The 15685-nt window shown below is 35.6% G+C and overlaps 1 protein-coding gene across 1 annotated transcript in view; it reads left to right on the top strand.

The window, feature by feature from the left end:
• Positions 1 to 15685, top strand: part of cacna1bb (calcium channel, voltage-dependent, N type, alpha 1B subunit, b) — a 336559-nt gene that overhangs the window by 209696 nt on the left and 111178 nt on the right. Inside the window, exons 23-27 of the mRNA XM_059357455.1 lie at positions 264 to 469; positions 1417 to 1546; positions 4225 to 4354; positions 8240 to 8299; positions 10306 to 10412. Coding sequence (XP_059213438.1) covers positions 264 to 469; positions 1417 to 1546; positions 4225 to 4354; positions 8240 to 8299; positions 10306 to 10412 — 633 coding nt within the window. The remainder of the gene's footprint in view (positions 1 to 263; positions 470 to 1416; positions 1547 to 4224; positions 4355 to 8239; positions 8300 to 10305; positions 10413 to 15685) is intronic.

Raw genomic sequence — 15685 nt, 5'->3', positions numbered from 1 at the left:
TCTTTTGGTCAATTTGTTTCCTTGTTTGGTCCTTTTGTGTCATTTTGTGGTCAATTTGAGTCCTTTTTTTGCATAATTTTATGTAATTTTGAGGCTTCAATGGCACATCACTAGTAAAAACCTACTTGTAGTCTACTCTGCTGTCATATAACTTGTGGTCTGTTTCCCAAGAGGACACAGAAACTGTTTCATTTGTCATAAAAAGCTTGCAGCAGCCTGACAGCAGAGTATAATGAAGCCTCTGGTCCTGTGTCTGTCCTCAGGGAGAGACAGCAGGACGGGGAGGAGGACGGCCTCTCCTCCAGCCCTCTGCAGCCCAGGAGGAGCACCCTGAGTCTGGGGGAGAAGCAGGAGGACGCCGACAACCAGAAGAACTCCACCAGAGCCAGCCAGGCCGGCCTCAACAGCAACACCATCCACATCCCCGTCACCATCACCGCCCCGCCCGGAGAAACCACCATCATCCCCAGTGAGTCACCACACACAGGGCTGACAGGAAAGTTTGCTTTTTAAAGTTCTTTTACAGGATTAAAACATCTTATTCTATTTTTTTCCCATTAGTCATCACTTCACAGCAGAGTCATTAAGGGTGATTAAGGCTAATTAAGCATATTACCACAGCGCCAGAAGAAATTAATAAGTAAAATCTTATCATATACAGGAGGAGTCGTAACATAATGTGCTGAAATAAGAACATTTAAACAAAAAAACTGCGCAGCACTGTGTTATCAGACAGTCTACACTGCAAAAAAAAGGTGTGTCTAAAACCAGATCAAACAGTAAATCTGAGGGAAATGATCTTGCTGCATGGACAGATAATTTACCTTGACAAGGTTTATTAAATTAAGATTATTAAATCTAGAAATAAGCGTGTTGAACACTTAAAATAAGAAATTAACTCTTAAGAGAAACTAGACTTTTTTGGGTCATTTTGTAATTTAGTAATTAGTTTTTTTCTGTCAATTTATGTCCTTTTTTTAGTAATGTTTTGTCTTTTTTTAGATAATTTTGTGTCTTTTTTGGTAATTTTGTGCCTTTTTCGGTCATTTTGTGTCTTTTTTTGGGTAATTCTGTGTCTTTTTGGGTCATTTTGTGTCTTTTTGGGTCATTTTTTGTCTTTTTTGGGGTAATTTTGTGTCTTTTTTGGGTCATTTTGTGTCTTTTTTGGTCATTTTGTGTCTTTTTTTGGTCATTTTGTGTCTTTTATTAATAATTTAGTTTTTTTTCTGTCATTTTGTGTCTTTTTTAAGTAATTTTGTGTCTTTTTTTTGGTCATTTTGATACTGCCTCCAGGTAATTTGAGTTTGAGACCCCTGACCAAACGGCTGCATGTTGAATCTACAGAAAAAGACCTCAGTCTTCATTAATGTTTGTGCTTCTTTCAGCTAATGAGTTGTGTTTATCTTTCCGCACCAGTGAACAATATCGACTGCGACAACTTCGGCCTGAGTGAGGAGAAGAAGGAGCTGGAGGAGGAGGAGGCGGCTAATGGGCCTCGGCAGATCCTCCCCTACAGCTCCATGTTCATCTTCGGACAAACAAACCCGTAAGTCACCACACAAACCAAGTGATGTGGAGGAAGATTGATCGTTTGGGTTGAATTAAGGACCACAAAAAGTTCCACTTATGATTCTATGATTATTTATATAATTCTACCATGTACAGTGGGAAAAACTAATAAATACACTGCAAAAACCAAATGAGAGATGAGAAAAATAAGAAATAAATAACTAGAATTAAGCAAATACATGCTAGAAACAAGTAAAATTATCTGCCAGTGCAGTAAGTAAATGTTTCTTTGTAAGAATATAATCTATTCATATCCTTAATGTTTATTAATAATGATGAGATAATATAGACTCTAAAAGGCTCCATTGATGAGTATTATCACTTATGATACTTGAGGATATTTAGCTGGTAATACTTCTAATATTTACTTAATATTTTGAAGTGGGGCTGCACAATGAATCAAAGTAATATCCAAATTTGAGGAAGGTGCAATATTTGTAAAAGGCAAAATGTCATTCAGAAAAAAAGAAAGTATTTTGGTTCTGCAGGGATGTTGTTTGGTACAGATCTTTACATTGATTATAATTAAAAATGATAATTCCCTTATATAGTGAATCATATTGAAGTATAAGCTACACTGCAAAAACCAACTGACAAAAATAAGAAAATAACTAGAATTAAGCAAATACATGCTTGAAACAGGTCAAATTATCTGCCAGTGCAGTAAGTAAATGTTTCTCTGTAAGAATTCTTTAATAAGTAAAAATATCTAGGCACTGGAAAACAATGATGTCTTAAAATAAATCCAAAAATACTTATTTTGAGCAATTGAGACCAAGTTTATAATGGTTTTAGATTTTTCATCAGTTTTAGTTTTAATTTGGTTGTGATTTTTTGTTTTCAAATTCAGTTAGTTTTGATGAGTTTTTAGAGTGAGTTTGCTAGTTTTAATTAGTTTTTATTTTTTGGAAAATGCTTAGTTTTAGTTTAGTTTTCATTAGTTTTAGTTTAGTAATTCATCCACCCTGTTAAAACAGTCCTTGAAACTAATAAGCATTTATATTATATATTAAATATACTGCTTATTTCTGTGACCCCATTGTTTACTGAGTGAAAATCTACTCATCTTCTTTCTGCAGGAAACAAATAAAATGTGCATGTACATAAATCATTGCACAAAAAACATGTATATTGATCTGAAAACAGCACTTGTTTGGGTGTGGGAGTGTGGAGTGTTGCCACTGGGCAGCAGGCAGCGTGGGTACTGGGAGGACTGGGAGGACTGGCCCCTGGCTGCTGAAAGTGGTTATCATCTTACATTTATATTTATCAGGATGAGGAACGTCGTCTTTCTGGTAGTGAAGGAACACAGACGGAGCAGCAGATTGAGGGACACCAGTTGGATCACATTTAGCTCAAAAACAGCTTTGGCTCTGGAATCATATATATATATATATATATATATATATATATATATATATATATATATATATATATATATATATATATATATATATATATATATATATATATATATATATAACTAGTGATGTCCCAATGGAGCCTCATGAACCATTTCCTTTATTTTCTGAGTCCACTTGATGGCGCTCTTAGTTAACCCATTTAGGGCGGGAAAGCATTACCACATTTCTACCATTAAAACCTGTTGGGCGCTGTTGTGTTATTCTACCATTAAAGCGGAAAGAGGATACGTGGTTTTATAGTATTTGTAGTTTTTTCCCACCGATTTTCGGTCTCTTGGCCAATGAAATGCCTCAGAATACATTTGGGAGTGTCACAATACAACATGGGACTTTTCCAGAACTTTGAAATAATCACCTAAAAAAGACACAAAATGACTAAAAAAAGACACAAAATGACTAAAAAAAAAGACACAAAATGACACAAAGTGACTAAAAAAAGACACAAAATTACCAAAAAAAACCCCACAAAAAGACACAAAGTGACTAAAAAAGACACAAACAGACACAAAATGACAAAATGACCAAAAAAGACACAACATGGGAATACAAGTGGGATTGTCGCAATGCAACATGGGACTTTTCCAGAACTTTGAAATCATCACCAAAAAAAGACACAAAATTACCAAAAAAGACACAAAATGTCTAAAAAAGGCACAAAAAGACACAAAATGACTTTTAAAAAAAGACACAAAAAGACAAAATGACCGAAAAAGACTCAAAATGACTAAAAAAAGACACAAAATGGAAATACAAGTGGGAGTGTCGCAATGCAACATGGGACTTTTTCAGAACTTTGAAATCATCACCAAAAAAGACACAAAATGACCAAAAAAGACACAAAATGACCAAAAAAGACACAAAACGACTAAAAAAAAAGACCCAAAAAGACCCAAAATGAGAATCCATGTGGGAGTGTCCCAATGCATCATGGGACTTTTCCAGAACTTATAAATCATGGTGAAGACGACTATAACGAAGGGAGCTCAGATATAACAGCTATAAGCTCTCAGATACTTTATGAATTTCATTTCTATCTGCTACAGAGGCTGAAAAATCTATTATTTAGTAGAAGAGTTGACACTTCTGTTGAATTTACAGAAAAACTTCAGGTTTTAGGAGGTTATTTTAAAATCACCAATCAGAGGTTTTACAGGCAGTTTTTACATATTTTGCGTGTGTGTGTGTGTGTGTATGTGTGTGTGTGTGTGTGTGTGTGTGTGTGTGTGTGCAGGGTGAGGAGGCTGTGTCACTACGTGGTGAACCTTCGCTACTTTGAGATGTGCATCCTGATGGTGATCACCATGAGCAGCATCGCTCTGGCAGCTGAAGACCCAGTACAGTCCAACGCTCCACGCAACAACGTGAGTCATCATAAACATCTGGACACACATTAAACATCTGGACACACACAGGAAATATCTGGACACACACATTAAAAACATCTGGACACACACAGTAAACATCTGGACACACACAGGAAACATCTGGACACACACAGTAAAAACATCTGGACACACACATGAAACATCTGGGCACACACAGTAAATATCTGGACACACAGTTAACATCTGGACACACACATTAAACATCTGGACACACACAGTAAACATCTGGACACACATAGTAAACATCTGGACACACACAGTAAACATCTGGACACACAGTAAAAACATCTGGACACACACAGGAAACATCTGGACACACACAGGAAAAACATCGAGACACACACAGGAAACATCTGGACACACACAGTAAAAACATCTGGACACACACAAGAAACATCTGGACACTCACAGTAAACATCTGGACACACACAGTAAACATCTGGACACACACAGGAAACATATGGACACACGCAGTAAACATCTGGACACACACAGTAAAAACATCTGGACACACACAGTAAAAACATCTGGACACACACAGTAAACATCTAGACACACACAGGAAACATATGGACACACGCAGTAAACATCTGGACACACACAGTAAAAACATCTGGACACACACAGTAAACATCTGGACACACACAGTAAACATCTGGACACACACAGTAAACATCTAGACACACACAGGAAACATATGGACACATGCAGTAAACATCTGGACACACACAGTAAAAACATCTGGACACACACAGTAAACATCTGGACACACACAGTAAACATCTGGACACACACAGTAAACATCTGGACACACACATTAAACATCTGGACACACACAGTAAAAACATCTGGACACACACAGTAAACATATGGACACAGACACACACACACACACACACACACACACAGTAAACATATGGACACACACATTAAACATCTGGATACACACAGGAAACATCTGGACACACACACAGGAAACATCTGGACACACACAGTAAACATCTGGACACACAGTAAAAACATCTGGATACACACAGTAAACATCTGGACACACACAGGAAACATCTGGACACTCACAGGAAACATCTGGACACACACACAGGAAACATCTGGACACACACACAGTAAACATCTGGACACACACAGGAAACATCGTGACACACACAGTAAGCATCTGGACACACAGTAAAAACATCTGGACACACACAGTAAAAACATCTGGACACACAGTTAACATCTGGACACACAGTAAAAACATCTGGACACACACATTAAACATCTGGACACACAGTAAACATCTGGACACACATAGTAAACATCTGGACACACACAGTAAACATCTGGACACAGACAGGAAACATCTGGACACATACAGTAAACATATGGACACACACAGGAAACATCTGGACACACAGGAAACATCTGGACACACACAGGAAACATCTGGACACACACAGTAAAAACACTGGTAGTCACACACACATTAAACATCTGGACACACTCAGTAAACATCTGGACAAACACAGTAAACATCTGGACACACAGTAAATATCTGGACACACACAGTAAACATCTGGACACACACAGGAAACATCTGGACACACACAGTAAACATCTGGACACACAGTAAATATCTGGACACACAGTAAACATCTGGACACACACAGTAAACATCTGGACACACACAGGAAACATCTGGACACTCACAGTAAACATCTGGACACACACAGGAAACATCGTGACACACACAGTAAGCATCTGGACACACAGTAAAAACATCTGGACACACACAGTAAAAACATCTGGACACACAGTAAACATCTGGACACACAGTAAAAACATCTGGACACACACATTAAACATCTGGACACACAGTAAACATCTGGACACACATAGTAAACATCTGGACACACACATTAAACATCTGGACACACAGTAAACATCTGGACACACATAGTAAACATCTGGACACACACAGTAAACATCTGGACACAGACAGTAAACATATGGACACACACAGGAAACATCTGGACACACAGGAAACATCTGGACACACACAGGAAACATCTGGACACACACAGTAAACATCTGGACACACAGTAAATATCTGGACACACACAGTAAACATCTGGACACACACAGGAAACATCTGGACACACACAGTAAATATCTGGACACACTCAGTAAACATCTGGACACACAGTAAATATCTGGACACACAGTAAACATCTGGACACACACAGTAAACATCTGGACACACATAGTAAACATCTGGACACACACAGTAAACATCTGGACACACTGTAAACAGCTGGACACACACAATAAACATCTGGACACACTGTAAACATCTGGACACACAGAAAACATCTGGACATGCACAGTAAACATCTGGACACACTCAGTAAACATCTGGACACACAGTAAATATCTGGACACACAGTAAACATCTGGACACACACAGTAAACATCTGGACACACATAGTAAACATCTGGACACACACAGTAAACATCTGGACACACTGTAAACAGCTGGACACACACAATAAACATCTGGACACACTGTAAACATCTGGACACACAGAAAACATCTGGACATGCACAGTAAACATCTGGACACACACAGTAAACATCTGGACACACACAGTAAATATCTGGACACACAGTAAACATCTGGACACACTCTGTAAACATCTGGACACACACAGTAAACATCTGGACACACAGTAAACATCTGGACACACATAGTAAACATCTGGACACACACAGGAAACATCTGGACACACAGTAAACATCTGGACACACACAGGAAACATCTGGACACACACAGGAAACATCTGGACACGCACAGTAAACATCTGGACACACACACAATCCTTAAAATAAGTCTTCACACAAGACAGAAATAACAAAAATGACATTTGTTGTTAAAATAAGCACATAAAGCTATGGTCAGTAGGTAAATTATACTCAAAACAAGATAATTAAGATACTATTCCTAGATAGAAGAAGAAAATACTTGGTAAGCTTCATGTTTTTTGCAATGTTGCAAATGTTTCTCCTCTCTTTTTATTTTCTGCATGACATATTAGTCCATGTTGAGGTAAAACATGCACACAGACTGGAGTTTTGACAGACAAGCACAACTAATTGTTATTCCAGTCAGAAACACAGAGGGAATCTGAGGTTATGTGTGTGTGTGTGTGTGTTCTTGTACTCCCCACATAGTGTGGACCGGAACACGTTTTTAACCTACAGAGTGAGGACATTTTTGCAAAGTGAGGACATTTCGTCCGGTCCTCACTTCTTTAAAGGCTTTTTGAGATTCCAGACTTTGTTTTAAGGGTTAAAGGTTACAAAAAAATGATAATTAACTGAAACTGTATTGTGTGGTCACAAAACTAACTAAAATTATAGTGAAAATGTCCTTCGTTTTCGTCTTTTTTACTTTTTACAAAATTTACTGTGACCTCTTTTAATCTCCCAGCCAACAAAAACCCCATTACAAAAAACTAAAACTAATAAAAACTAAACTAAAACTAAAGCACTTTTTTTTAGCAAACTCACTCTAAAAAGTCATTATAAAACTAACTGAATTTGAAAACAAAAATTCACAACAAAATTAAAACTAAAACTAATGAAAAATCCTGTTCCCACTGTTCCAATGAGGGTCCTCACAAAGATAGAAGTACAGGAGTGTGTGTGTGTGTGTGTGTGTGTGTGTGTGTGTGTGAGCTGACAGAGCCTGAGACCTGACAGGCTTCAGGAACATGTTGTGCATCGCAGGTCCAGCACCTGTCACCTGATGTGACGAGTCCTCTCACCGGGTCTTTTCTCACACTCTGTTCTTCTTTCTTTCAGGTCCTCAAGTATCTGGACTACGTCTTTACGGGAGTCTTCACTTTTGAGATGGTGATTAAGGTGAGGAGGTTGGCTGCTGAAGTGGAGGAACACTCTGATTGTTGGTTGTTTGCAGGTCAAAAAACATCTTGTTGCTGTTTGAAATGACATATAACCAAGGTTCCAACAGTGTTTTAATTAATCTAATTAAATCTAATTAGTACGGTGGTCATGAGGGCTCACAGTGCTGCAACTTAAACAAACACATGCAAATACACAAAACACAAACAAACTGAGAAAACATTTTCATGAAAGTGACAACACAACAACAGCATTAAAAAAAAACGCTGCAAAGACCACAACACAACAGAAGTGTTTCCAGAGGACACTTAAAAGTGATGCACACGTCTGGACACATCAAGGTTATTATAGTTAATGAAAACTAACGAAATAACGAAAAAAAACTTAAGAAACTTATTGGGGCTGAGATGGATCACACAAAATAAATAAAGGACTTTTTTAATCTGGCACCCAACAAATCCCCCATTACAAAACAACTAACACTAATAAAAACTAAACTAAAACTAAGCATTTTCCAAAAAATACAAACTAATTAAAACTAGCAAACTCACTCTAAAAACTAACTAAAACTAACTGAATTTGAAAAAAAAAATTGACAACGAAATTAAAACTAAAACTAATGAAAAATCCAAAACTATTATAACCTTGCAATAGGAGTTGCACTCTTAATTTAGTTGTATTATGTACAATGAAAATAAAGGCTATTCTATTCTATTCTAAAATAGCAAACTCACTCTGAAAATGATTTGAAATTGACCGAATTTAAAAACAAAAATTCATAACTAAATTAAAACTAAAACTAATGAAAAATCCAAAACTATTATAACCTTGGTCTGGACACACTTGTGATATTATCACATTATTTCAAGATAATGATAATTTCACGTGATAACGTTATAACGATCATAACATGCTAACATTAGCGGCTGATAATAGCGTGCTAACGTTAGCCATCAATCGATAGCGTGCTAGCGTTAGCGGGCTAGCAAGACCAAGACCAACATGGTGCCGTTACGAGAGACCAACGAAAACGTGAATCATTAATTTATTTGATTGATTGTTTAACTGCAATGTGATTGGTACGGGCTAGCAGGGCTAGCGGGCTAACGCTAGTGGGCTAACATCACATTAACATGAAAATATCATTATCATGAAATAATATGATAATTTAACGATATACTTTTTTACGTAAAATTATCATTATCTTGAAATAACGTGATAATTTCAAGTGTGTCCAGATGTGTGCGTCACTTTTAAGTGTCCTCTGGAAACACTTCTGTTGTGTTGTGGTCTTTTCTAAATGCCATTTCAATTATTTATTCTTGTTTTGTGAGATTTTTATACCTTTTATACATTTATTGTCCTTAAGCTGTTTTTGTATTGTTGTTCTAAATTGTTTTATGCACCAAAAGGACTTGCACTCTAATTTAGTTGTATTATATACAATTATAATAAAGGCTATTCTATTCTATTCTATTCTATTCTATTCTATTCTATTCTATTCTATTCTATTCTATTCTATTCTATGTATGTTCTATGTATTCAATGCTCTTGGATTTTTGCTATGAGCTGTACCATGATCATGACAATCACCCATCTATGAGGATGGGAATTTTGTTATTTTTTATATAATTTTGTGTCTTTTTGTAATAATTATGTCTTTTTTTTTTTTTAGTAATTCTGTGTATTTTTTAATAATTTTGTGTCTTTTTTTTGTCATTTTTAGTCATTGTGTGTCTTTTTCAGTCATTTTGTGTCTTTTTTTGGTCATTTTGTGTCATTTTGTGTCATTTTGTGTCATTTTGTGTCATTTTGTGTCTTTTTTTAAATAATTTTGTGTCTTTTTTTGGTAATTATGTGTCTTTTTTGGTCGTTTTGTGCCTTTTTTTAAGTAATTTTCTATTCTATTCTATTCTATTCTATTCCTTTCAAACCAAAAGCAGTCTACCCGTCTCAGGTTGTCCATGTTTTTCTAACTGATCCTGTTCTGTGTTCTGTCCCTGTAGATGATAGATCTGGGTCTGCTGCTCCATCCTGGTTCGTACTTCCGGGACCTTTGGAACATTCTGGACTTCATCGTGGTCAGCGGCGCTCTGGTGGCCTTCGCCTGCTCGTAAGTCAACTTTTCCTCTTTATTCTGCAGTTTAACTCTCTGCTCCCAGCAGGGCTCTGCTCTGGTTTAATGTATTTCAGGTTTGTGTCGGCTTGTGTCCCAGTATTTTTAGCTGACGTGCAGTATCCTTCCCTGGAGCCGGCTAGCGTGCTAACAGCCTGCAGCTAGCTGCTGTTCGCTGTGTTTAACTCTAACTAACAACTCCAACGTGCTCATCAGATGCTGCTCTACTGCCGGAGGTTATTTTGCCAACACAACGATGTCAAACTCATCTTTTATTGTTACATAAAGTCTCCACAGTCAACAAATGGGCCAGTTTATGGTTCAGGAGGGGACACAAGTCTCTGAGCTGCAAACTGATTGCAACAGCTCAAAATACGTGTGCTGGAAGTAGTTTAACAAATTATATTTTTACTGTTGTGTTTTTTTTGTCGTTTTAAATCAAACTCAATGATTGACATGTTAAATTTTCAAATATTTTTGCTGTGTTTGTTCACTGCAAAAAAGGTGTTTAAAAACCAGATCAAACAGTAAATCTGAGGGAAATGATCTTGCTGCATGGACAGATAATTTACCTTGACAAGATTTATTAAATTAAGATTATTAAATCTAGAAATAAGCATGTTGGCTATTCCATGGATATTTGTTCCTATTGGTTTGTTCCAAGTCATGTGACTTTCAAGGTCCCGGCGGTCAGAACAAAAAACATGGCGGACAGTTCTCTCATTTTTAGTGAAAAAATCAATATTTTGACTTAGTTTCTGCATAAAAATGGATTTTGATCACATTTTTAGCAAGAAATATATGTTTTATTTTCTAAATATTCACTCAGTGAATGTACATAATCACTTTGTATGTTGGAATAGCCACGGGATATGACTGTCATTAACTTGCATTGTAGCCAAATCAGTGTCAGTTTCACGGAAATTTGAGTGATTCCGTGGCTATTCCACGGATTCCTGTGAGACCAGGTTAAATTAAAAGCAAGTTTATCTCTGGGTTTTTTGTGAGAACTGTTCTATACTAACCAGATCTTTTATCAAAGTGTCCTGTTATATGATTGTTTATAAACAATAGGAAACAAATGTTATCCATATCTGCAGTATAAAGGCAGTAAATGATGCTTATTCTGTCTCTCTGGAGTCAGACACTGATTTCATATTCTGTTTCAACCAACAGATATTTTATAGAATATTTCACGTATCGATTTTCTCCTAAAAGTTTGTCTGCAGTTAGTCGCCTGTGTATTCTGCTTTCTTTTTAGTAATTTTTTGTCCTTTTTTGGTAATTTAAATTATAAATTCATATTAAACAGTGACTTTAGAGTGTATATGTTATAAAGGGTCAAATAAAATATGTATTCAATGCTCTTGGATTTTTGCTATGAGCTGCACCATGATCATGACAATCACCCATCTATGAGGATGGGAATTTTGTCTTTTTTTATATAATTTCGTGTCTTTTTGTAATAATTTTGTCTTTTATTTTTTGGTAATTTTGTGTCTTTTTTAAATAATTTTGTGTCTTTTTTAAGTAATTTTGGGTTTTTCTCTGTCATTTTGTGTCTTTTTTTGGTCATTTTGTGTCTTTTTTTGTCATTTTTTGTCGTTTTGTGTCTTTTTTAGTCATTTTGTGTCTTTTTTGGTCATTTTGTGTCTTTTTTGGTCATTTTTAGTCATTTTGTGTCTTTTTTAATCATTTTGTGTCTTTTTTGGTCATTTTGTGTCTTTTTTTGGTCATTTTGTGTCTTTTTTGTAATTTTTGGTCATTTTGTGTCTTTTTTTAAGTAATTTTGTTTTTTTCTCTGTCATTTTGTGTCTTTTTTTGGTCATTTTGTGTCTTTTTTTATGTAATTTTGGGTTTTTCTCCGTCATTTTGTGTCTTTTTTTGGTCATTTTGTGTCTTTTTTTAAGTAATTTGGGGTTTTTCTCTGTCATTTTGTGTCATTTTTAGTCATTTTGTGTCTTCTTTGGTCATTTTTTTGCAGCCATGTCCATGAGAATCACCCATAAAGAGAGTAAATGATGCTTCCTGATGTGCATTCTGTCTCTCTGGAGTCAGACACTGATTTCATATTCTGTTTCAACCAACAGATATTTTATAGAATATTTCACGTATCGACTTTGTCCTAAAAGTTTGTCTCCTGTGTATTCTCCTGTGTTTCTGCTTTCTGTCGCTCAGATTCTTTTCTCTGCTTCAAATTGATGCGTCTCTCTGTTTTTTATCTGTTCCTGACTCTGTCTCTGTCTTTCACTTTTTCCTCCTTTCTTCTTTGTTTTCTGGTGTGGATGCGTTCAGGAGCCTTATGGGGTAAAGCTGCCTGCTCTCTCTCTCTGCCTGGATATTTATCTGTCCATGTGTTTGTTTCTCTCTTGTTTTCCCTCCTGTCCATCTCAGCCAGTCTCATTTTCAGACTTTATAGACGTCTCTCTCCCTCTCTCGGCTAAATGTTTCCAACAAATGTCATATTTTGTTATTTTCTCAATTCTTATCATCTCCGCCACAGTCACGATGATCAAAGATTCTGGCATTTACTCTGTTTCTGTTATGTAACTGTGTTTGTGTTAAATCTGCCTTCAGGTTATATAAGTGCAATTACCTGTTTTCCATTTATGGGATGTATTTTATATGTGTTAGTAGGAACAATATAGTTAATGCACAGCGTGGCAGCACTATGAATCAGAAACATACTGAGGCGTTTCAAAGCTTTCACAAGAGAGAAAAATGTTTCAGATATTCCTGAACACAAAGGGCCTGAGTGCTGCTGTCCCCAATAAACACATAGATATAAAAATACTAAGCCAGGGGTCTCAAACTCACATTACCTGTGGGCCGCTAGAGGCAAAATGACCAAAAAAATACACAAAATGACAGAAAAAACACTATATTACTTAAAAAAGACACAAAATTACAAAAAAAAAGACACAAAATGACCAAAAAATACACAGAATTACGAAAAAAGACACAAAATTATTTTTAAAAAAGACACAAAATGACAAAAAAATCTAAATAACTTAAAAAAGAAACAAAATAACCAAAAAAAGACACACAATTGCCAAAAAAGACACACAATTATTAAAAAAAGACACAAAATGACCAAAAATGACAGAAAATTATTTAAAAAAAGGCACAAAATGACCAAAAAATACATACAATGACTAAAAAACACACAAAATTATTTAAAAAAATTAACAAAATTACTAAAAAAAGACTATTATTTAATTATTTATGTATTTAAAAAAGACACAAAATTACCAAAAAAGACACAAAATTACCAAAAAGACATAAACTTATTTAAAAAGACACAAAATCAATAAAAAAGACACAAAATGACCAAAAAATACACAAAATTACTAAAAAAAAGACACAAAAGTATTTAAAAAAGACACAAAATGACCAAAAAAGACACAAAATCAATAAAAAAGACACAAAATGACCAAAAAATACACAAAATGACTAAAAAAGACACAAAATGACAGAAATATCTAAATTACTTAAAGAAGAAACAAAATAACCAAAAAAGACACAGAACACAAAATGACGAAAAAAGACATAAAATTACTAAAAAAGACACAAAAGTATTTAAAAAAGACACAAAATGAGCAAAAAAGACAAACAATTAAGAGATGCAAAATTATCTAAAAAGACACAAAATGCCAGAAAAACATACAAAATTATTTAAAATAGACACAAAATTATTTTTAAAAGTAATTAAAGGGACCTTCCACACACAACACGGTAAAGTACCATTCATATAAAACTCACATTAAACTTTCATATCAAGGTGGGGGCCACAAAATATCGTCACGAGGGCCACAATTGGCCCGCTGGCCGCCAGTTTGAGACCCCTGTACTAAGTGAAAACTACTAAACAGAGTGAATGGTAGAAATAAAACACGTCTTTGTCATTTTTAGACACAAAGAATGACGGCATAATAAAGATGCAGCTTTCTGTCTAATGCATTATTCATTTATAACCAAATACTTTAATAAAAGTGTCATAGCATGGACCAGTATGGTCCAGTATGCATTGATCCTGTGCTGATACGGGGTCATCAGGTTCACCTACTACCCCCCCCCCCCCCTCATTCCCTCAATCCTACATTATTCACTTCCTGTCCAGCATCTCGTTCTTTAATCATTAACTCACATTGATGGCATGTTAATGTGAATCAGGCTACATTCACACAGCCAGGCTGACTGGATCATTCCTCTTCCTGAGAACTTGGTTCTTATATTGATGTATTCTTCAGTTGACTATAATAATAATATCTAAGCCAAGTTAGAGGCAAGAAATGTGATCAGTGAAAGGATCAGACAGGTTTAGGAGGAAACTAGAAACAAAGAGGAGCTGCATGGAACCTTCTGTTCTAGACATCAAACAGTTTAGAGGCTGATTTAGTATGTATTCTTTGGATTTTTGGATGTGTTAACTACATGATCAGACTTTACCTTTATTGAATCTATTGACCTTTACTATCTTTGTCTACTTTTTCATCTCTCCGCAATATTTTTAAAATACAGATCTGGTCCCATATGAGGGTTTTAACCCTCAATAGGACACTAAATTTCAACCCTGGAGAATATTGGAGGATATTACATACAGCCAGAATATATAGGGACCCGGGGGAGGGGGGTAATATTTAGAGAAAAAAGTTTACGAGATTAAAGAGGCAAATCTAGGAGAAAAAAATTGCAGATTTATGAGATTTAAAGTGGTGAATCTGCGAAAAAAATGCGCAGATTTATGAGATTTAAAGTGGTGAATCTATGAGAAAAAATTTGCAGATTTATTAGATTTAAAGTGGTGAATCTGCAAGAAAAAAGTTGTTTTTCCTCCACTTTTTCTCATAAATCTGCAACTTTTTTTCTTGTAGATTTGCCATTTAAATCTAGTAAATTTGCAACTTTTTTTCTCAAAATATTTTCAAATGTCATAGTGTCACCATCTGTGACGTAACCTGATTAGCTGGAATAAATCCATATATTTCGTATATATAGTTCTTTGCCTGATAAAGGGTTAAACCTTGTTTTATGGTCTCAGCTGCAGTGTGAATGTAACAAACTGTCCATTGCGTCATCATCATCCTGTTGCTATAAATGTGATTTATCCTCATAATCACTGTAATATTTTATCCGACGTGTCTGCTGCTCTGCTCTTCCACAGGCTAATTACTTTAAGTGCTTCTATTTATTTCTCTCTTATCTGTGTGTTTCTTTGCAGCGTGTAAGAGTTTAAAAGGCCCGATGATAATGTCGCTGTGTGTGATATC

The sequence above is a fragment of the Centropristis striata genome, chromosome 19 (genome assembly GCF_030273125.1).
Source record: "Centropristis striata isolate RG_2023a ecotype Rhode Island chromosome 19, C.striata_1.0, whole genome shotgun sequence".
Classification (NCBI taxonomy): Eukaryota; Metazoa; Chordata; class Actinopteri; order Perciformes; family Serranidae; genus Centropristis; species Centropristis striata.
This window is presented reverse-complemented; position numbering and strand designations above follow the sequence as displayed.